At 50.7% G+C, this 22,638-nt stretch overlaps 1 protein-coding gene across 1 annotated transcript in view; it reads left to right on the top strand.

Moving 5' to 3' along the window:
• LOC118795056 (heparan-sulfate 6-O-sulfotransferase 1-A-like) overlaps positions 1–21,159 on the top strand; it is a 101,276-nt gene extending 80,117 nt beyond the window's left edge. Inside the window, exon 2 of the mRNA XM_036553412.1 lies at positions 20,022–21,159. Within this exon, the coding sequence (XP_036409305.1) occupies positions 20,022–20,760 (739 nt within the window). The 3' untranslated portion in view covers positions 20,761–21,159. The remainder of the gene's footprint in view (positions 1–20,021) is intronic.
• The last annotated feature ends 1,479 nt before the right edge of the window (positions 21,160–22,638 follow it).

Genomic DNA, 22,638 nt, shown 5'->3' with positions numbered 1-22,638 from the left:
CCGCTTCACCTGTCAGCGGCGTCGCCATGGCAACCTAATTGGGGGGACCAATAAGATGAAAGGGAGGTGGGGGAGATCACCGAACGCTTGGGGTTGGCAAACGATCAGCAAGTTTGAGCGAGGGAAGATGAGGTGCCACGGAGAGGTTAACTACAGCTCCGCTCCTTCTGAATGTGCAGCGGGTGGGGGTGGAGGGGGGACGCTCACTCGCGCGCCCGGGGGTTCAAAACACCGTTTAGCTGGCTCTTCCGAATCCCGGCTGCGTTTGCATTGTGAGGCCCAGATCATTGCGGCTCGTATGGACCGTCGCCACAGTAACCAACCGAGGGGATACCCCGAACGGCCCACGTTCTGACGAATAAGGGGGGGGGGGGGGGGGGGGGGGGGGGGGTTCTGTTCTTTCTGTTTTTTTTTTCGCTTACTTTCTTTTCCTTGCGAGGAAAGGCCGCGCTTGTCCTTGGCTAACCTCAGGCCGTGTGTGCCTGGCAGTGAAAAAGTGCTGTCATTTTTCCACTCCATAAGGCGCAGTGAGAAGTGCTTTTTTCTCTAGCCCATAATACAGTATCTGAACTCTGGGAAGGCACGTGAGTGAAGGTTCATTTTGGATTCCTGTACCTTTTCTAACCTCTGCTCTGTCCTGTATATTCCACTCAGTTACAGGTAAAAACCTTTCTAAAAATCTGCTCTACTAGTAGTTACCTGGAATCCACCACACAAAAAAGGCCTGTCAAAATTTTACTTTTGTCTACGTGTATTCCAGGTGCAGGTAAAGATGTACTGTGATAGAAATATACTTAAAAGGCCAACTGCACCCCAGATTTACAGTGTTAGGGGGTTGATGGTGATGATGATGATGATAATGATGATGATAAATACAAAGTGATTATCTCTCTATTGTCTCTTCCATGGAGTTAATGAGGTGGGTGTGGTTTTTAGGACTCAGATTTCTGAAGAGTGACAGCATCTCCAGCTCTTTGTACCTTGTGAGAATCAAAGAGTCATCCAGGCGGTTGGAGGGGAAAAGTCTTTAGTATTATTTAGTGCTCAAGCAGAAGGTGTCTTTAAAGAGATACCCCCCGGTAACCCCTGACAGTAAAAGCCGGGATAAATGGCTCTGTTGTTTTTCGCTGCCTCCTCCCAGCCGTCAGCGCGCTGGCCCATTGGCTCATATCTCCCTCCGCGTGCCTCTCTGGGACCTCGGCACCTGCCCAGGGCGGGGCTCTTAAAAACAAACTGCACCCAATAAAACGATGCGTTCGGAGAACCCGTAATCTCAGAGGCTGTAAAATCCGAAATCCCTCGCACCTGCTGCAAACCTCCGAGGTGATTTGTGCAAAAGCGGGAGCTTAAATCTCGTCACGTCCCGGCTCTGTGTAAACAGTCATTGTTACAGCTTTTTAATAAAATTCATTCCAACGGAGCTCCAGCCTGAAGCTCGGGTGTAAAACGGGGCACCCTGCAGGGTCAGAGGTCATCGGCAGCTTTTCAGCACCGGCCTGTTATCCCAGAGATTTATGAAACCTTTTAATATCTTATCTCTTTATTCCTGCCTCTCCTGGCAGGCTCTTCTGTAGGGAGTTCGTAATAAAGAAGCCTAAAGCCCTCAATATACCCGGTATGTGATAGGAGCCTGTTAAGTAAAGAAGGAAAACATCTTTATTAAAACAGGCACGGCTCAGCGCTGTGTGTCAGCAGGAGTATAATTCTTACCTGCTTGTCTTGTCTCACTCCCCTGCATTTTCCCCCTCTCCCGCTCTCCTCCACCTCTCTCTCTCCCTGTGTCCCTCTCTATCTTTGTCTCTCTCCCTCCCTTTCTTTATCTCTCCTTTCTTTCTCTCCCATCTCTGTCCCACTCTCCTGCTCTCCCATCTACCCCCCCACCCCATCTCTGTATGGTTCTCTCTCTGTCCCTCTCTCCCCTTCCCTTTCTCTCTTTCCCCCTCTCTCTCCCTCCCTCTGTCCTCCTGTCTTGTCCTCCCTCTCTTTCCCCATCTCTCTTTCTCTCCATCTCTCTGTCCCTCTCTCCATTTCCCTTTCTTTCTCTCTGTTCCCCCTCTTGCTCTCTTCAGCTCTCCCAATCTCTTTCCTCCTATCTCCCCCCTCCCCTCTCTATCTCTCTCTCTGCCTCCCATCTCTTTCTCTCTCTCCCTCCCATCTCTCTCTCTCTCCCTCCCATCTCTTTCTCTCTCTCCCTCCCATCTCTCTCTCTCTCTCTCTCTCTCTCTCTGTCTCCCTCCCTCTCTCTCTCTCTCTCTCTCTCTATCTCTCTCTCTCTCCCTCCCATCTCTCCCTCCCTCTCTCTCTCTCCCATCTCTCTCTCCCCCCCTCCCTCTCTCTCTCCCTCTCTCTCTCTCTCCCCCCCTCCCTCTCTCTCTCTCTCTCTCCCATCTCTCTCTCCCCCCCTCCCTCTCTGTCTCCCCCTCTCTCTCTCTCCCTCTCTCTCTCTCTCCCTCTTTCTCTCTCTCTCTCCCTGTTGCAGGGATGTGATATATTCCTGGACTGATGTAAAATTCATGCGGGGAGACTTTTATTGTTACCCCCAGGCTGCTGCTGGGGTCCAGAGCTGTCTGGCTGACCCTCTGCGCATAAAACTAGGGACACAAGCCCAATACAAAGCACAGATGTGTGCAGCAGGTTAGCCCTGCTAATGGATCCCGATGAAGACGCACCAATGTGAAATGGCTCTGTGAAAAGACGGCGAGGCTACAGGGTTGGAGTGTGACAGCGTGAAGGGAACCTCTTACTGTGAAGCGTGAGCTGTGCTTCAAATGTGTGTGTTTTTTACACTCCTGTTTTTGCACGTCAGAGCCGAGGAGGTGGGGCCGGGTCTGCGTGTGCTGAGGCCTGCGTAGGACGCCGTGCATTTCTCGCCTTTTTCTCGGCAGCTCAGATGGAGCGGTCTCAGAGTGCTTCCTCCTGCCTGTCCTCTCACTTTGTCCCATCTGAGTTTGCGCCTGCGAAATCAGTGAGGTTAATTCAATGCGAAGCGGGGTGGAAGGTTTAGGGAATCCTGCTCCCGGGGTAGCTCAGTGGTGATTGGTCCGATGGCTCCAGGGCGGGAGATGATTGGTCAGAAAGCTGTGAGAATCCTCCCCTGGCAGAGGTGGGCATAGAGCAGGATGCTGGGATAGTCCACCTCTCGGATAGTTGGTGATTCATCTAGTCGTTAGTCAGCTGGGCACATCTTGTGGTGTATGCTTGTCCCTTTTGATTATGTTCATGTAGAGTACCTTGCACCTCCATGCCTGTACCATCCTCTCTTTCTCTGGCACACACACACACCACAATCTCACACGGACACACACACACACACACACACACACACACACACACACACACACACACACACACGCGCACTCACTCGCTCGCTCGCTCTCTCTCTCTCGCTCCTCTTGCAGGGTGGGTGCACTGCAGTACATCAGCTCTACCCTTCAGGGTTCTCAGTGATGCAGGCCGTTTTAATTCCGGCCTCTGTGATGAATGCCAGACTGAGTCTGCAGCTCCTCCCCCCAGCTCAAGGACACACACACACACACACGCACACACACACACCACACACACACACACACACACACACACACACACACACACCTGCACCACTTGTATACACACACACACGCACCTTCCGCCTCAGTGGCAGATCTCCTGGCAGATTCTCTGGCTCAGGCAGAAGGGTTCAGAGTTCAAAGGTCAGAGGACACAGAGGAGTGCTGCCCTGATTGTTTATGGAAGGCGGAGGCAGAGGCCAGCTCTCAGAGAGCACAGGGATGTGATTAGAGGAGATATTGAGAGGGACAGGGAGAAAGAGGGTAGGAGAAAGAGAGAAAGAGAAAGAGAGAGAGAGATGATGGAGAGCCTGAAAGCAAGAGAGAGGGAATTGAAACCATGCAAAGCAGAACAGTAGCTCTTACTGTTTGTGCGGAAAGCACTTCAGGGGCCCAGTGTCACGGTGGGCTGCTGTTTTGAATCGTGATCTGTTCTGCACAGACAGCATCTATTTGGATCAAGCTTCAGGATTCATGCAGATCTTGTCGGTTCAATTTACAAAAAAAAAACTGCCCTGAACTTGGGGGAAGAAAAACAGGATGGAGGGTTTCAACTTTCCGTTTTAAGCGAAATCGTTAATTGCTCAGTATTGAGTTTGCGAAAATGGAAAAACTGCAAAGTTGGGATGCCCCCCCCACCATTTTTTGGAACAGCTCAGCACTCCCTCAGCAGTGTATATGACTGAAATGAGATGGAGCTGCTTTTCCCAGCGGGCTCTGTGGTCTGTCGCTTTTTTAAAACCGCAAGTTTGGCGTTCGGGTGCCGTGGCTCCATTTCGGTGACAGCTCCGGTATACAGCTCCCTGGGAGTGGGACTCAAGTGGCAGGGGCGTGGCCCACCCCCCCCCCACCCCCCCCTGAGAGGGACAGAGAGGAGCTCAGACTTCATTTCCAAACCCCCCCCCCCCCCCCCCCGAGACCGGCTGTCATGGTGGCTGTCTTCAGAATGGGGCTTCTACAGGGACCGCCTCTAAGCTGCTCTCAGGCTGACTGTGGAGCTCCATGGCAAAGGGAAAGCATTTACATTAACATTTATTCATTTGGCAGATGATTTAATCCAAAGTGAGTTACCAATGGGACAGAGTGCAACACAAGCAAAAAAAACCAAAAGGAGTCATCAATATTAGAAGCACTGCATGACCAGGTTTCAATGGATGGCCAGACAAGGTACAAACTAGGAAGGTGCTGGCAGGTTTCTTGTAGGTGCTGGAAACCAGATGATGGAAAAAGATAGTGTGCATCATCATCATCATCATCATCGTCCTTACTGGTTTAATTGGTGGGTTTCTTCTGGTGTACCACTCTGTGGTCTTCACTCAGATCTCCCCAAAGGTATTTGCGTTTCCAATATAGGAAAGTCAATTAACATGTTTCAGTTAACAGTGTTTCAGCTAACTTTTGCACTTATATGTAGCTGCTTAGTAGATACTCTTATCTGCCACGACTGACATAGGGTACAGTGCTATCCATGTTATCCATTTACACAGCTTGGTATTTACCGTGGAATTGTATATTAGAAATATTGACGGTTCTAGGATAAGTACCTTGCCCTTGGATAATACAGCAGTTCCCCTGTGGGGAATCGAACCAGCAAACTTTTGGCCACAAGCCCTGCTCTCAGCACTCCACCACACTGCTAACCCTGAAAAATGATTTTACCATTAGATGTAGGTATGTATAAGACTGTGGTTTTGCACTTGTGTCCTTTCAGTGGAGTAACTTACTGATCAGTCGAGCAAATTTCCTCTTGGAATGGGAGTACAGTGTGAGCTGAAGATGCTCATATTTCCGAAGATTGGCAGGGGAAGAGGTAACCGTACACGTTTCATTAACATGGAAAGGGCGTGTCTTCATCTGGGCTCCAACATGGGATACTGCTCCCCTGACACTCTAAGCAGGAGAGGAGCATAGCGTTCGCCTGTGAAGAGGTAAACTTTGAACCAATCACAGCTGACATCACAGCGTCTACTAAAAACAAGCCCGATGCTGCTCACGGTCTTAGGTCTGTGAGATCCTTTTTCTCACCGCTGAGAAGAAGAGAGTTAAAGAAAGGAAAGGAAAGGAAAGGAAGGGAGGGAGAGGGAGGAGAGGAGAAGGGAAGCAGGGAGGTATATTTAATGAAAGGAGACATAAGGAGAGGAAGATTGCCCGCAATGCCAAGGTGTCATTTTGAATCCTCTCCCTCTCTCCACGGGCCAAAAGGTTAAAGGGAGCATTTCCCCGCGGCCACGGGGAGCTCCAGACCCGAGTGTGCTCCAGAAATAGCCCTGGTATTTGCGCAGATTGGCAGCTTGGGTAATTGCGGAGATGCGGCGAGGGCTCGGCTGCGCTCGGCGCTCATCTCACTGCTCCCGGCTGCAGCGCAGGAAATGCGGCCGGCGTAAAGGAGGTTTGGGGATGCGGAGCAGAGCGCCGCGCCCCGCCAGCCGAATCGGCGCAATCGACATCCGCATGCGAGGGGAACCAGGGAGCACCAGAGCAATGAGTTTAGAGGGAGGGGAATTGGGAGCAGGTGCTGGGAGCAGGTAAGGGGGAATAGGGCTGCAGAATGGGGGAATTTAGATAGGAGTGAGGAATGAGACTGGGAGCTGAGAGGGGCAGGTAGGGACAGAAGTAGATAATGGGGGGGGGGGGGGGGGGGGAGTAGAGGTGGGGGAATTGGGATTGGAGTAGGTAATAGGAATGGGGTATTGAGTGAGGATGGGGGGGGGGGGATTCTGGGTTTGGAGCTCACTCTTGTAACAGTGAAGCAGTAAGAAAAATGGCCCTCAAGCCACAGCTGGAGGGTATATTTATCTGTCTGTTTCTATATCCTCTCCCCTCCTCTTTCTCGCTCTCTCCCACCCTCCCTCTCCGGAAGGTACCAGTCCTCGGTAGATGTTAACTCGTTGAATTTGAGACGTGGAGAAACGGCGGTGACATCACCGCTGTCCCACGTGAAGAGAGCCCCTCTCTCCTCCTGCCGGGTCACCCTGACACGGTGACAGACGTTAATCAACCGAGGAGCTTCTCAAGACGTCTGCACACCCATCCCCACAGGTCTTCGCAAACAGCTGTGTGTGTGTGTGTGTGTGTGCGGCCGCGTGGCCAGCGATCACACTGCAAGGCCAGCTGGGAAATGTCATCAAGGAGATCAGTTTAGTTTATGCATTTTATTTTGCACCCCAAGGCTAACCAATGGTGTGCAGTGGATACACCTCCTCCCCCAGTCCTCTGGTACAGTGCTGTGGAGCACATGGTCTGTCTGTTAGTAGTGGGCAGCAGTATGGCGTAGTGGTAAGGAGCTTGGCTTGTAAGCGAAATGTTACTGGTTCGATTCCCTGCTAGGGCATTGCTGCTGTACCTTTGGGCAAGGTACCTATCCCAGAATTCTCTAAAAGTTGTAACCTATGTAAGTGGCTCTGGATAAAAGCATCTGCTAAATGACATTAAAGTAATGTGGAAAGAACAGAGGGACAGGCAGTAGGGCCATACCCTGTATATTGATTATCTTTCCCCCGTTTCTGTTTTTCGGAAATGAATCCTCCATAACGTGCAGGACGTGTCAGTATCCCAGCATTGTGTGGGCATGTTTTCCCTCTTGCGTTTCGAGATGAAAGCACACTCTTTTTTTTTTTTTGTCAGTCCTATTCCCTTGCCTTGTGTGTGACATGTGTTCTCATTACCCGTGGAAGTGAGACCTTTGATAACTCATTCTGGCTGAAGATCCCTTCCTCCTCCTGCAGCATTAGAAACCTAATTGAAATTCTCCTCTCTCCTCTCCTCTCTTCTCTCCTCCTCACTCGTTCTTGCTTTTTTTTTTTTCTTTCCTTAACTGCCTTGGTGCTGACATGTTGGATTTTCTGCCTTCTGCACTGCTTTGCCCCCCCCCCCCCAACACCCTATACCACACACACACGCACACTTGGCACTGCAAAGGCGAGAGTACACACACTCTAAAATCCTCTGCAGCGCCATCTGCGATTTTTGTGGCTATCGTGTGGGAATGACAGCCCTGCCAAGCCCAAACCACAGTGTTCCGCAGCCTCCCTAAAAATGACTGGGTTTACGGGCCATTTGTTTGCTGTAAATGTGTGTGTCTGTGTGGGGTGTGTGGGCCACAGAACCAGGGTGGCTTTCTGAGATATCCGAGAGGCATGGCAGGGATGGGAGGGGGTGGGGGAGCAGTTTCAACCAGACAGCACAGCATAATCATTTTGAGGTTGCTTCTGCTCTGGATGAGTGCTTTTTTCGCGGATGCGGACAGCGGTCTCGGGGGAAGGTTTATTTCAGACAGATTTGCTCGTCTTGAGAGGAGACCGTGCAAGGTGAAGTTCGGCTGGTTTACTCAGAAGGGGGGTTAGAAGGGAGCTGCCTTCCGCAGTTACAGGGGTGAGAGCGTCGGTAGCGATTGATGGAACGGGCGAAGAAAACTAGTCTGAGCCGACTTCCGATGCTAAACTCAGCCAGACTGGAGAGTAGCGGCTGCTACACAGTTTACTCCACCAAGGTCGGTACACGGTGAACTCTCAGCTGTGAGATTTGTCCTGCCGGGTCGGCATGTGGTTGTAGGCCCACCAATTACCCATCCAGGTCAGGGCAGAGTGAACGGCCCACTCTGCAATTTCCCGAACCAGGTCAAGTCATCCTGACCCGATGGTGCTGTTTATCTCCTCTCTGATAGAGAGGAAAAAAAAAAAAATCAGAAAAAGAAATAGCCGGTTTGATTGAAAATGTGGCACTTCTGCGTGTTCAGTTCCAAACCATCAACACAGGGTTTTTTTTTTTTTTTTCTTGTCATCACTGTCAGAATCGGAGGGAAAAAAAAGAGCCACAGAAACAGCCTGGCGCAGTCTGGATGGAGAAAACAAGCTCTCCATCAGCCGCTGCCCTCGTTTCGAGTCCTTCTTTAAGTGTGTGGAAAAGTGGAGCGATCCACTCGTGGTCTGAAAAATAATTTTGTCCCAGAATCATCGTCTCATACCTCTTTTTTTTCCCTTTTTTCACTCCTTGAATAGCTTTGTGAAGGGTTCCTGAGCAGATGCTCTATGGCAAACCCTGTGAGTTTCCATTGTCTTAGTGTTGCAGCTTGGTGACCGTGAGGAAAGAGATGAGGGGTTTTATGTGTTGTTGAAGCACATGGAGGGTAATTGCCTGGTAAAACAGCTGGTCTTCATCAACACTTACTCCTCAGCAGTAAAATTGAGAGGCCGCCATCAGCTGCCTGTCCCTCTCTGTCACTGTGATGTTGCGTGCCACGGTGTGCCATGTCTGGCCAAAATACAGACAGCCTCAGAACCTTGAAAGGAAACTAAAAATATTAAAAATGTAAGTAAAATAGTAGCATCCCCGTAGGCCTGAAAGATAAATGTTCGGTTCTCAGACATCCATGGGAAAGATGATTGCATTTTGTTTCAAAGCCTTTCTCTTTGAAAGGTATACCCATCCGAGAGAGGGTCTGTCCTCTTCAGGGACACAAGACCCTTAGTGATTCCCCTAAACCCACCGCCCCATGGCCCTGAGGAGGGGGTGCACAAGCTCTATTCAATGTCGTATCCACTTTTTTTTTTTTGCTAAAAACTCCTGACCCCCATGCAGGCTGTGACAGAACAGCTCATGCTCTGTAGTTCCAGTGAGTGTGTTAAGGTGTGTGTGTGTGTGTGTGTGTGTGTGTGTGTATATATACCCATGCCAGCTTGCGTGGGTGAATAAGTGTCTGCATGCACAAATGTGTCCTGCTGGAGGCTTCCACATCACCTCGACCTACCAGGACAGATTTAATTTCCAATTCAGGGCAGGTGTCTATACTTATGTACAGAGACGCTTTTAAGTCCAAAGCATGGGGAAACCGATTCGCCGAGTGCACCTAAATAAAAATGGTTAGGAATTATTTAATCCTCTCATCTCCTAATCGGACTCGCATGGCTTTTATGAGGCTCCGCGGATGACCAGACGTCCCTGTGAAGCTGGCGCCGTGGAACGCTGGCTGGCGAGTCCGTTTCGGCGCCTGGCATCTGTGCAGGGCGTCTTCGCTAACCGGGCCCCCGTGAATGGCTCTTTGATTCAGCGATTTCGGCATTCTGCGCCGGCGCCCATTCATGTGGTCAGAGTTCCGTTTGTGTCGCTGGGGGGGGCTTTCAGCGCTGACAGGGCTGCCTTTCAGCCCCCCCACCCCGGGCTTCGGTTTGGCCCCTTGGACCCCGTCCCTCTTCTGCCCGCTCATGTCGAGCGAGCTCGAGATGTCGTCTTTGGTCACCGCAGTTTATAAATCCGCCAGTGTTCACTTACTCAATGGCTTTTCATTGGCGGCCAAGTGACTGTTTTAAAAACTGTAACGGCATGGGTCCGATTCCAGGGAGACTATGGTCTTGGCGGTGAGGCGCGGGGTTAAGTTGCCCCTCTGCAGCGCTTGTTGAGGGTTCTTCTCTCTCCGAATAGCTCAGTCCCCTCTCCTCCCAGCTCCTTAGCTCAAAACCCGCAGTCTGACAAGCCAGGAGCGGGGCTGTTTAAATGCGCAGTTGAATCTGGGCCAGCGTGGTGCGGGCGATCTGTGTGGCACTTCCACTCCATCCCCGGCCTGTCAGAATCTCCCTCATGCCCATTTGTTTCTGCCCCAAAATACACCCCCCCCCCCCCCCCCCCCCCCCCCGCTGGGCTCTTTGATCCTTATCTCCTAAATCTGTCAGATTCAGGCCTCCTTTTACAGGCAGGAGATCACGATTCTCCCTTTTACCTGCAAGTCCGCCAGGTCCCGGTTATACCAGATACTGCTTTCACAGGGGATGCGGCATGATCTCTGGATTCGTTTAATTCAAAGCACTCTGATTACCAGCTCTGAGCTAATACAAGCATGGGTGAGGAAACCACACAGTGTTGGATGTGTCTCGTTCTCTTATGTGCTGCACCTGGGACTGGCCTCACCCAAGCCCCTCAGGCACTACGCCTGAGTCATGCATTTCTGCACATGCTGTCAAACCCCAAAGAGCTACGGGTGGAAGATGTTCCGCAGAGGTTAAATGTCCTGCTGGTGTTGGAAGTGGCACGAGCGGTGGATGTTCTAGAACCGTAGGAGGTTCTGGAAGCGTAGGTAGTTCTGTGGGAGAATGTTCTGCAGGTGTTGGATGTTCTGGGGGGTTTTTTCAGTGTTGTGTTTGATGGAGTTTCTGGAGGTGTATCGCAGGCTCCACAGGTGTGCGTTCTCCCCAGTCAGCTCGTCTGTCAGCAGCTCATGGCTCGTTAAGCAGCGCTGATTGACTGGCTCCTTGTAATTAGCTTTGTCGTGCAAATGAATCTCCCTGTGATCTGAAATTGATTATCCTCACATGGGGAATATAGAGTGAGTGAACTGATCCTGGGTCAGTATGGGAAAGCAGAGTGAGTGAACTGATCCTGGGTCAGTATGGGAAAGCAGAGTGAGTGAACTGAGCTCACTCAGAGTGAGCGACTCAAGTGTGGGAATGTAGAGCCAGTGAACCGATCTGGGATTCATCCTGTGTGCTTCCTTCAGTCGTTGACCCTTCTCTCTTTCTTTTATTTCCTTCCCATCCAGATCCCAGTGGCTATTTCTCCCCTGTCATCTGTTATGTGTCTAAAAAAAAAGAACCACTGTACTGCTTGGCCGAAGGGCTGTCTACTTAGTGTCTGCACTGGGTGTCCAACACACACATGCCCCGGGTTCATTTTCCTAGAGGCGCTGACTTTTCCGTGATTTTAAGCTAAGCTTCAGAGCCCCACCGCAGTCAGCCCAGATCAACACGCCCCCCCGGGGCCCCGGTGCCAGCCTTCGGCGGGCACGACCTCTCCCCGGTGCCAGGAACCTGTCCGCCCGCCCGCCCGCGGGCTGCAGTGAAGGATCGACCATGGCACTAAAACCGCAGAGTTTACCTTTCACAGCGAGCTCGACGCCCAGAACTGTTTCCACTGGCGGGTCCAGTCGGAATAAGGCCGTACAGTTGGGGGGGGGGGAGAGGGAGAGAGGGGGCCAGCCAGAGGGCAGTACGCATGGTGTGGCGTGTAGCCTAGGCAACAGCAAAGGTTACATTATTTTTTGCATTACATTATTGGCATTTAGCAGGCGCTCTTATCTGGAGCAGATTACATCGGTTACAGTTTTTTGACAATATTATCCATTTATACAGGTGGATATTTTACTGAGGCAATTGTAGGTTAAGTATCTTGCCCAAGGGTACAGCAGCAGTGCCCCAATGGGGAATTGAACCAGCAGCCTTTCGGTTACGAGTCCTGCTTCTTAACCACTATGCTGCATTGCCGCCGCAGTGGTAAGGGGTCAAAGCTGGGACCAGCGCTGCTGTTGCCCCCTCGAACAAGGCACTTAATCTGACGCACCTGTCAAGCTGTGTGAATGGGTACCATGCTAGATGTACATTGTGTAAACTGCCTTGGATTATAGTGACTGATGTCTGATGTATCGTAGTATACTTGGCTTCCTTCGCCTAAGTAGATTGCACAAGTTAACTTGTGGTAGTGCTTTAATGGGTGTTGTGCTCACACTCGCTGGTCTGGGAGTGTTGTTAGCCTGGTCTGACACTGTTGCTCTATGCTGGAGGTGGCTCTGGATAAGAGCGTCTGCTAAATGCATGTAACGCAATGTATTGTCTGTTAAGGAAATGAATAGAGCAAAAGTTGGAGAAACAGAGCTTAAAAAGTGAGTGAGTGCAGGAGAAGGAATGAGAGAGGGAGGTCATTGCTGTCGGCAGTGGTGGTGATGTTTTGATCGACCATCCCAGGCAGGTCACTTGCTGTTCAGCCCTCTTGTGAACCTCTTTGTTGATTTGGTGTGTGTAGCTGGAGCCTTTTTCTCTTGCTCACCTTGTTTTTTTTTCTTTCATCAGTATCACTGAGCCAGCAGGGTGGTGCCTGTGAGAGGTAAACCGCATCCACAGGTAGAAAACACCTCAGACTCATCCCACCGCTGCCTCAAATGTGCAGTGAGCTCTCCTCCAGGGAAAGATGTTATTTTTCTTTTGTAGAGAGATGAAAAAAAACTCGCACCCACTTGAGTCTCTGGGACATATTTTTTTTAAAATACATGTCTCTGCCAGTTCCGAGTTTTGAAGTTTCTCAGGTACATCAAGTCAATCTCCCTGAGCATTCAGCTCACCCGGTAAGCAATATAAAAAAGCTGATCTTAGCTCTGCTGATGGCATGGGCTGATGATCTCAGTTACGAGCTGCAGTTCCTGTAGGATTACAGTAAGTACGATGTTCTCGCTGTATCCTCAGATGACTTGGCTACAAGCTGCAACATCAGCAGTACCTCTGAAATGAAATGTAATTAGTACACTCGCTGTTTTTCCAGTGATGCCCTCTGAGTTCACATTCAGAAGTTTTTTCTTTTTGCCTTGTTCATATGCAGGCACATTAGGCATAATTACCTGTGAGGCTCTGTGTCTGTCTTCTCTTTACTGTAAGTGAGCGCAGCAGTGTAGCGTAGTGGTGAGGAGCAGGACTTGTAACCATGTCAATCCCCCGCTGGCGCTCTGCTGTTGTTGGGAAAAGCACCCAGAATTGCTTCAGTAAATATCCTGCTGTTTTTAAATGGGTAACATGTAAAAGTTTGTAGTGAGATGAGAATCTTTTGGCTTTGTGAACACACCTTCTGTTGTGTCTTAATAAGAGTCTTGTTCTCTGTTGGACCTGGCCTCTGACGTCTTGATCTGACTAGGTCTTGATCATCGATCATTGATGTTGAACTCTGATTTGGCACGTGATTATTTCTGGGTGAGAGGGTGAGAGAGAGAGGGCGAGAGAGAGAGGGCGAGAGAGAGAGGGCGAGAGAGAGAGGGCGAGAGAGAGAGCGAGAGAGAGCGCCTTGTTTGGTTGTTTGGGATTCCTGTGGCCTTCAGGGTCCAGGGTAAGAGCAGTGCATCATGGCAGTGGGGGGTGTTTCCAGCTGCCATAAGAAACCAGGATCAGAGAAGTGCATCATGGGGGATTCCAGTGGCCTCCAGCAGTCTGGATCAGAGCAGAGCAAAGGGAAGTATTGAAGCAGCTCCCTCCGCCTCCCGAGCAGAGGGTTTGTTTTACCGCGGAAAAGAAATGACTCATAATCTCAGACGCTGGGTTTAGGAGATTTCCCCTGATGCCTCTTCCAGACAGCGGAAAGTCTGTCGCTGCTTTGGCTTATATTATTTTTAGATAACCTGCAACCCACCTCCCCTCCAATCTGCAACCAAACATATAGTGCTAATGGAATTTTATAACCCGGAGCTAGCTCACAGCTGGTTAAGCCTGGACACGTCTGCCTTTAAGTATGACCGCTGGTTTGTTATTAGCGCTGGTGTTACCTGATAGGAACGCCTGGTTCACCGTTTCGTGGGTTATTCTGAACTGGAACCCCGTTACTACTTGGGCCCGCAAGCTCCAACCCTGGGGAAGCGGTTGTTTTAAAATGTACAGAATTAACCTCAGTGTACGCTTTTCTGATCGGCCGGTCTGTCTCCCCTTTAGCCTGACCGCTGTCCCGCGCTTAGCGCCCTCAGTATGTTAAACATCCAGCCGAAGCGGCCGAAAGGAGAAGGCAACGCACCGACTCTCAGCTTCACTCTGCTTCCCCTGCCAGTACGTTTCCAGGCCACGTTAACATTTTTAGCCAGTAGGGAGAAACGCGCAAATGAAAACATCACGGCCGGCCGTCGGCTGCTCTTTAAGCCGGCAATAAGCCCGCTCTGATGTGTGTTATTAATATTGGCGGGTGCTACGGAGAAGGGGGCTGGGAGTAATTACCTGTTTGTTGGCTCCTGTAGGGTTCTCTAATCAGACTGTGACTGCCCTCCTCTACACCCTGTGCTGTGTAATCCGTGCGCAAACATGGGAGGGGAGAGAGGCAGGGGCGCGGAGCGTTATTTAACCGAACAGAATTCGGAGGGAGGTTCCGGAGCTGTAGCTGAGGTGCTGGGCCAGTGTGTGAGGATGTTGGCAGCCAGGTGGTATTCAGTTTCTCCCTGCCGTGTGACCTGTGAGAGACAGCTAGAGGAAGAGACAGAGAGATAGTGAGAAAGAGGCAGAGAGAGAGAGAGAGAGACGAAGAGCGAGAGTGAGAGACCAAGATAGAGGGTGAGAGGGAGAGAGAAAGCGAGACCGAGAGAGAGGGTGAGAGTGAGAGAGAGCGAGACCGAACGAGAGAGTGAGAGAGAGTGAGAATGAGAGTGAGATCGAGAGTGAGGGTGAGGGTGAGAGTGAGGGTGAGTGTGTGAGAGTGAGAGAGAGAGTGAGTGTGAGAGTGTGAGAGTGTGAGAGTGTGAGAGTGTGAGAGTGTGAGTGAGAGTGTGAGAGTGAGAGTGTGAGAGTGAGAGTGTGAGAGTGAGAGTGTGAGAGTGAGAGTGTGAGAGTGAGAGTGTGAGTGAGAGAGTGTGAGTGAGAGAGTGTGAGTGAGAGAGTGTGAGTGAGAGAGTGTGAGAGAGTGTGAGAGCGTGTGAGAGCGTGTGAGAGCGTGTGAGAGCGTGTGAGAGCGTGTGAGAGTGTGTGAGAGTGTGTGAGAGAGGGTGAGAGAGGGTGAGAGTGTGAGATTGAGAGGCAGAGAGAAAGAATGAGAGGTGGAGAGAAGCAGTGAGGGTGGCCTAGGTAGACTCCTCAGTTTCTCTGTTAGGATGCGTCTCTCTTAGCTCTGTGTGTGATGTTATGATAGGCAGTTTGGAGATCTGGGAGTGTGTCTCTGTAGAGACTGTAATACTGTGTCAATGAGGAGTCGTGCTTTCAACAGCATTGTGCTGCCCCTCTCTGAGTTCAGCAAATACAGCTACAACATCAACATGCTGTCCTACACTACTGTGCTGGAGTCTCTCTCCTTCTGCCTGTATCCCATCTCCTCTCAGTATCTGCCCCCCCTTCACCTCCCCCCCATTCTTTCTCTCCTCTGTTTCCTTCATGCTCTCACTCCTGTCTGTCCTCCTCTCTCTCTTTCTCTCTCTTTCTCTCTCTTTCTCTCTCTCTCTCTCTCTCTCTCTCCCTCTCTCCCTCTCCCTCTCCCTCTCTCTCTCTCTCTCCCTCTCTCTCTGTGTCTCTCTCTCTCTCTCTCTCTGTGTTCAGTTTCATCAGAGGGAAAATATCAAATCAGATTATTAATATTGCAGCAGTGTCAGTAGTCAAAATGGTGCTGGCAATAATGATGATAATCATGATGATTAAATGAAAGAGCTGTCAGGCCATATGTGGATGTGTCCAGGTGCTGTTACGGCACCTGAAAGGGGAGACATTAATTAACCAGTAAACTCTATCACTGTCAAGAGATGCCAGAATGACAACACTTTGCATACAGCGCCACTGTGTGGTTGGTGTGGGAATTGCATTTTGACTCAGCTGTTTCTGGGGGTCAAAGAACATAACAAAGATTAGTGATAGGCAGTTAGGGGTGTGTGTGTGATGTACTGTGTCAGAGCAGTGTGTGACATGCTGTTTTTAAGATGTGTGTGTGTGAAACGCTTTTTTACGGTAGCATGTGGCACGCTATTTCAGGGATCTGTTTGTAGGTATCTGTGTAACAGACTAATGGACAGCTGACTCAGTTAAGTTGATTTGCGTTAGTGAGTGAAAGCAACAAAGAGACAAACCAATAGCATTAATCCCTCTGTCTAGGCCCCCTCCACAACGTGTTAGCCTAGCTGTCCAGCTAGATGAGTGCTTTCAGTTTTGGGAAAGGTAGTGTGTGGAAAATTTCTCCTTGGCCTGCAGTGCCATAGCCTTGTGGAAGACCACTGTGGGGGAAGTCGCACTGGGGAGTCATCGCTTTTGAAGACAGTGTATCTGAGTTTGGTAGCAAATAGGCAGTGGGGAATCTGTCGGAGTGCTCCCCCGGGTTCGAGAGTGACTGACTGAGCGTGATCGGTGTAATCACATTGCTGCGCACACGCACACAGATACGCTTAGCAACAGAGTAGTCAGGGTCGAAGCCAGGATTCAAACCAGCAACCCTGTTCAAGGAGACCATCAGAGCATGTATCCATCACTGTTTCTCCTTAAAGCTGGGGAGGCCACAAAGAGCTTGGATGGAACCACATGAAGCTTCAGTCTGTGATGCCCTGAGTCTGCCAGACTCCCTGTATCACAGACGAAGGTCTTGCTCCCGGTTTAACTGAGGCCCTGTGGCACTCTGGTCGGGGAATAGAGCATGACACCTGAGGGTTGCTGGTTTAACTCCCGTACAGGGCAAGTGTACTCTCCAGCAAATGGCTTCAATTGCTGCAACACTGTATTAATGGACAGCGTGTGAGTTATGAGCTGTAAGTTTCTCATGACAGGGCTGCCTGCCAAGCAAACAGATAAAATAAATAATGAACTTTGTCAGGGTGTCGAAAAGAAACACGAGTAGTTCTTAATGGGAGAGAGAGAGAGAGAGAGACATAGAGAGGAAGAAAGGACACAGCAAAAGGGGATAAAGGATATGATGTGAGGGAGAGGGGGGAGAGAATGTGAGAGAGGGAGAGAGGATGTGAGGGAGAGGGGGGAGAGAATGTGAGAGGGAGAGGATGTGAGGGAGAGGGGGGAGAGAATGTGAGAGGGAGAGAGGATGTGACGGAGAGGGGGGAGAGAATGTGAGAGAGGGAGAGAGGATGTGAGGGAGAGGGGGGAGAGAATGTGAGAGAGGATATGAGGGATGGGGGGAGAGAATGTGAGAGGGAGAGAGGATGTGAGGGAGAGGGGGGAGAGAATGTGAGAGAGGGAGAGAGGATATGAGGGAGAGAGGATGTGAGGGAGAGGGGGGAGAGAATGTGAGAGGGGGAGAGAATGTCAGAGAGGGAGAGGGGGGGGAGAGAATGTGAGAGAGGGAGAGAGGATGTGAAGGAGAGAGGGGGGAGAGAATGTGAGAGAGGGAGAGAGGATGTGAGGGAGAGGGGGGAGAGAATGTGAGAGAGGGAGGGAGGATGTGAAGGAGAGAGGACGGGACAGCAGAGCATAGAGGATACATGAGGGGGGGAGAGAGGCAGTGAAGCTGGCGGACATGTTGGGATGCAGTGCGTTGGAGGCTGGTGGGCCTTGCCGCAGGGTGCAGGTCTGTGCCTCTGCCTGTACATCAGGCTGTTCCCCATCCATCTCCCCCACCTCCACGCGCTGGGGGGCTCAGCCAGCAGGTGGAGGGTTAAGAGGTCCCCCCCCCCCGTGTCCATTACACCAGCATATGGGCTCCATCAGCGCCGCGGTCCTCCTGCTCCTGCTAATGTTTCATCTGCGTCTGTTACCATTTGAGGCTCGCTCTTTTTTCTGGCCCGGTTATGAATTTGGACTCTTTCTCCCCAGGGCTGTAAGATAAATCAAGATTAGGAGCCACTGTGGAATCCGCAGAACAAATGAGCTCTCCCTCTGTCTCTCTCTCTTCTCTCTCTCTCTCCCTCTCTCTCCCTCTCTCTCTGTCTCTCTCTCTCTTTCTCTCTCTCTCCCTCTCTCCCCATGTCTCTCTGTCTTCACCCCCCCCCCTCATCATTCCCTTAGCTGTCCGTTCAGTAGAATGTTCCTTTATTGATAACTGTTTTGACAAGCAGAGGAACAGTATGAAATGCGATACCTTCGGGAACAGGTGACTGTTCTAATGTGTGGGGTTTGTTTTTTTTTCCGCCCTCTTCTTCATGGAAGCCTCAAGCTTTCCACGGGGGTCCTGCGCAGCAGCAGTGGGGCAGTGTGGGGAGGGGGGGGGCTCAGATGGGGAAAGGAACTGGCCGAGCGCTCGTGCCTGTCCGCTACGCCACGACTGCTTAAAAATCGCGGAACGGAGGCGGCAAGGTCACCCAGGCGGACGCCGCAGACAGAATTCTTTATCGCCCCCCATAAATAAAGCAGCCGAGGCATTCTGGGAAAATAAATTCGACCCCCCCCTCACGCTTCTGCCTTGACCTGTGCGACCAGCGGGACTCGCAGTCGGCAGACTGCCGTTGCCGCCACAGAGATCAGCCAGAGCTGAGAAGCAGGCCGTGGGCGTGTGGCACCGGCCCCGCCTGCTCAGCCCCCCCGCTCAGCGCCCCCCCCCCCCCCAGTGTCTCATTCGGAAAACCACACTTACGCAGGACGGCGCCAAGAGACCTAAAAAGGGGGGAAACTGTTAACGCTCTGATCCGACATTAATCGGTAGATCACGATGAGATGAATGAACTGGGTCTCGCGGAGAATGATTAATAGCGAGACATCTCATAGCGGGGCCGGCTGCCGCAGAGATCCCTCTGTTGTTGCTCTTTAAAAGGCCTCGTTAATGCATGCATGCATGAGGCTCCGTACAGATAAATAGAATTTAACATCAATCAGCTTCATTATCAGACATCTACCACTTTATCGCGTTAGCCTACATTATTTCTGATGAGAGGAGGCGGAATGTTGTTTGGAACTGAGCTGAATTCCTTCTGCAATTGCATTAGGAGTGAGGGGAAAAATGAGAAAACAGGCAGCTAATCGGGTGAGGGGTAAAGCTCTTCGCCTGCCGGGAGGGACGCTGGGAATCTGGACGGCGGGGCTTCAGGTGGATCGAGTTCTGGGGGACGGGGACATGTCTCTCTATGCGTCTCTCTCTCTGCCCGCTCCCCGGTTTCCGCGTCAGCGTCCCGCCGAAAACGACTTATCAAGATCCGGCCCCCGTCAGCGAACGGCGGGCAACCCCCGGTCCGCGGCGGGGGCTCAGGAATGTCAGGCCGTTATTGCGCTGGAGATTATGTTTCAAGATGCACCGCGCATGTGGAATCCAGATTAAAAAGGCTCCTCCATCACAGTGCCTGTGGGATAGTAAAAGTCAAACGGCTCAATTCGTTAAACGCGGGGAGGACGCCGCTGTCTCGGCCGGTGATTAACACTGACAGGCAGCGTTGTGGGTTGTTTTTAGCGGTTTAACCCACATCCGTGCACGTGTGCGTTTCCCATACCCCCACAGCTTTGGTCAGCACGTGGGAATCCTTCCATTGTAACCTTCGGGATGTTAAAGAATCTCTGTGGTGTAGTGGGAAGAAACGGGTCTTGAAACCCAAAAGGTTGCCAGTTCACTTCCCATCTGGGAAAATGCTATTGCACCTTTGAGCAAGGCACTTAAACTGAATTTTCTAGTAAATACACAGGTGTGTAAACGGAAAATAAAAAGCTAAATTATAAAGCTGTGTACATATATAAAGCTAATATGTCTAATTATTTATATATATATATATATATATATATATATATATATATATATATATATATATATATAAAATGTATGTGTGTGTGTGTCTGCGTGTGTGCGTGGACGGCAGTGTAGCACAATGGTAAAGGAGCAGGACTTATAACCAAAAGGTTGCCAGTACTGCCGCTGTACCCTTGGGCAAGGCACTTAACCCACAGTTGCCTCAGTAAATATCCATCTGTATAAACGGATAACATTGTAAAAAAAAAAAAAAACTGTAACCGATGTAAGTTTCTCTGGATAAGAGTATCTGCTAAATGCCTGTAATATATGCTGTGGATGTGATGCTAAATGCCTGTAATATATGCTATGGATGTGATGCTAAGGATGATCTCTCGTTCCCCCTCGCAGGAAGTTCTACTACATCACGCTCCTGCGGGACCCGGTGTCGCGCTACCTGAGCGAGTGGCGTCACGTGCAGCGTGGCGCCACCTGGAAGACGTCGCTGCACATGTGTGACGGGCGCACGCCCACGCCCGAGGAGCTGCCCGCCTGCTACGAGGGCACGGATTGGTCGGGCTGCACGCTGCAGCAGTTCATGGACTGCCCCTACAACCTGGCCAACAACCGGCAGGTGCGCATGCTGGCCGACCTCAGCCTGGTGGGCTGCTACAACATGTCCTTCGTGCCCGAGAAGAAGCGCGCCCAGATCCTGCTGGAGTCGGCCAAGAAGAACCTGCGCGACATGGCCTTCTTCGGCCTGACCGAGTTCCAGCGCAAGACGCAGTACCTGTTCGAGCGCACCTTCCGGCTCAAGTTCATCCGGCCGTTCGTGCAGTACAACAGCACGCGGGCGGCCGGCGTGGACGTGGACAACGACACCATCCTGCGCATCGAGGAGCTCAACGAGCTGGACATGCAGCTGTACGACTACGCCAAGGACCTCTTCCAGCAGCGCTACCAGTACAAGCGGCAGCTGGACCGGCGGGAGCAGCGGCTCATGCTCAGGAGCCAGGGGGGCGGCGGCGGTGGAGGGGGCGGGTTCGGCCAGCGCCGCGCCCGTCTGGACGCGCCCGGGGAGGAGGGGCCGGAGGAGGGGGCGCGGCTGCCCACCGAGGACTACATGAACCACATCATCAACAGGTGGTAGCCTTGGGACGGCCCGGGTGAGGGAGGGACAGAGAGAGAGAGAGGCGGGGAAAGAGGGGACGGGGGGTGGGGTCTAGCTGGGGAATGGATCGCGGACAGCTTCAAAACTCCATTTAAAGGCTGAACCTTGGCCCCAGCCGTTGAGGGGTGCTGACTGACATACTTCCCCTCTCCCCAGCCTCACTCCAACACCCCTTGCCCCCCTCAAACTCACCCCAGCTCTCTACCACCAAACTTTTTTTTCCCCCTTCTCAATCTATTAAGAGGAGCTTTGTCTTTAAGTGGTTAGGGGCCGGGCTTTTTTTTGTCTCGATGGATACCCATAATCCCCTGCAGAGCCCTCAGGACTGTGGAGGCCATGGTGCTATGGCATTCCCAATGGCAGAGACAGAGCAGAGATTGCCACGGGCTCAGATATCACTTCTCGAAAGAAAAAGCTGATTGTTTCAAAAAAAAAAAAAAAAAAAGATGCGTATTGGAAAAAGTGTTTGATTCAAAAAGCGACCGAACATGAATATTCCATGTCGCTTAATACCATTTTAACAGGACTGTAAATTATACAGAAGTACTTTGGAGAGAAATGTTTTAATGACAGTAAGGCCAAGCAAGCTGCCTGAGAAGCGATTTGAATGCAATATGATAGCTGCTCAGATCGATGAAAAAAAGTTTTTTTTTCTTTCCTTCCTCAGTTTGTATAAAATCGCTTTCAAGTGACTGGTGGGTTAGGGAGGTCCTGAATCCGACTGGCTGTTGTCATATTGAATTTATCACTGTATCTGGATCAAATTGCTGAAGGTATACTAACATATTTTATCAGATTTTAGAGCTATATCTTAATATAAAACAAGAACAAACCTTTTTTTACCTCTGTGTTTTTACCACTTTCTGTAATATGTGTATGAAGTGGCCAGCCCTTCTGGTTTAAGTGTGTTTGTGGCCCATTGGCCCAGTTGCTTTTGACCCATAAGATGGTGGAGGGATGGGTCCTGGTTGTTACAACCTGCAAAGTTATTGGCCACAGCCTCACCACGTGACTGCCCAGGAACATCCCCTTAAATGCAGAATGTTGTTATATGTTTTATATTATTTTTTAAGCCTTCTGTGTTCTCTCTCTGTTGAATTTGATTTTGTTAAATGAAGTCATTAATTGACACGCTGTAATACAGATCATGGAGATGCTGTCTGTATGGGGCCCTTTAGCTGAGGGGAGTGAACGTATTAGTCCCTAGCCACATCACCTGTACGACCCCTGGACACAAAGTGACTTTTCTCTGTACCCCTGCTACTTTTTCCTTCAGATTGCTTGTGTGTGTGTGTGCGTGTGTGTGTGTGTGTGTGTGTGTGCGTGTGTGTGTGCGTGTGTGTGTGCGTGTGTGTGCGTGTGTGTGCGTGTGCGTGTGTGCGTGTGCGTGTGTGTGTGTGTTGGGTGGGGGGGTGGTAATGGCTCCCTCACTATACTGTCTAGATGTGGGTGCTTGTCTGTGCGTATGTGCGCGTGTTTGAGTGTATGTGTATGTTTGTGTTTATGCATATATGTTGCTAGCAGAGGGAGAGAACCCCAGCGCGGAGGGCTCTGAGTTCTGGAACATCTCCTTTTGTCTCGCACACAACAATCGTTAATTATCCGGTTACAAATATAATACCCCCTCAAAAACAATTGGATGATTACGTAGTTAGTACCGAACTGATCGCAATTAAGAAGACGAAAGTTGCCAAAAAATTACATTGGAATGTAAGTGGTTATTAGCCTCCTGTGAAGTAAAGACCAATTTATCTTCTAACCCCCAACTGTTTTTTTTTTTTTTTTTTTTTCTCTCAGCTACAGTAGGTGAAAATAGCAAGGGCCGAAAATGTGAATGTGGATTTAGCATTTCCCACT

The sequence above is a fragment of the Megalops cyprinoides genome, chromosome 2, assembly GCF_013368585.1.
Source record: "Megalops cyprinoides isolate fMegCyp1 chromosome 2, fMegCyp1.pri, whole genome shotgun sequence".
NCBI classification, from domain to species: Eukaryota; Metazoa; Chordata; class Actinopteri; order Elopiformes; family Megalopidae; genus Megalops; species Megalops cyprinoides.
This window is presented reverse-complemented; position numbering and strand designations above follow the sequence as displayed.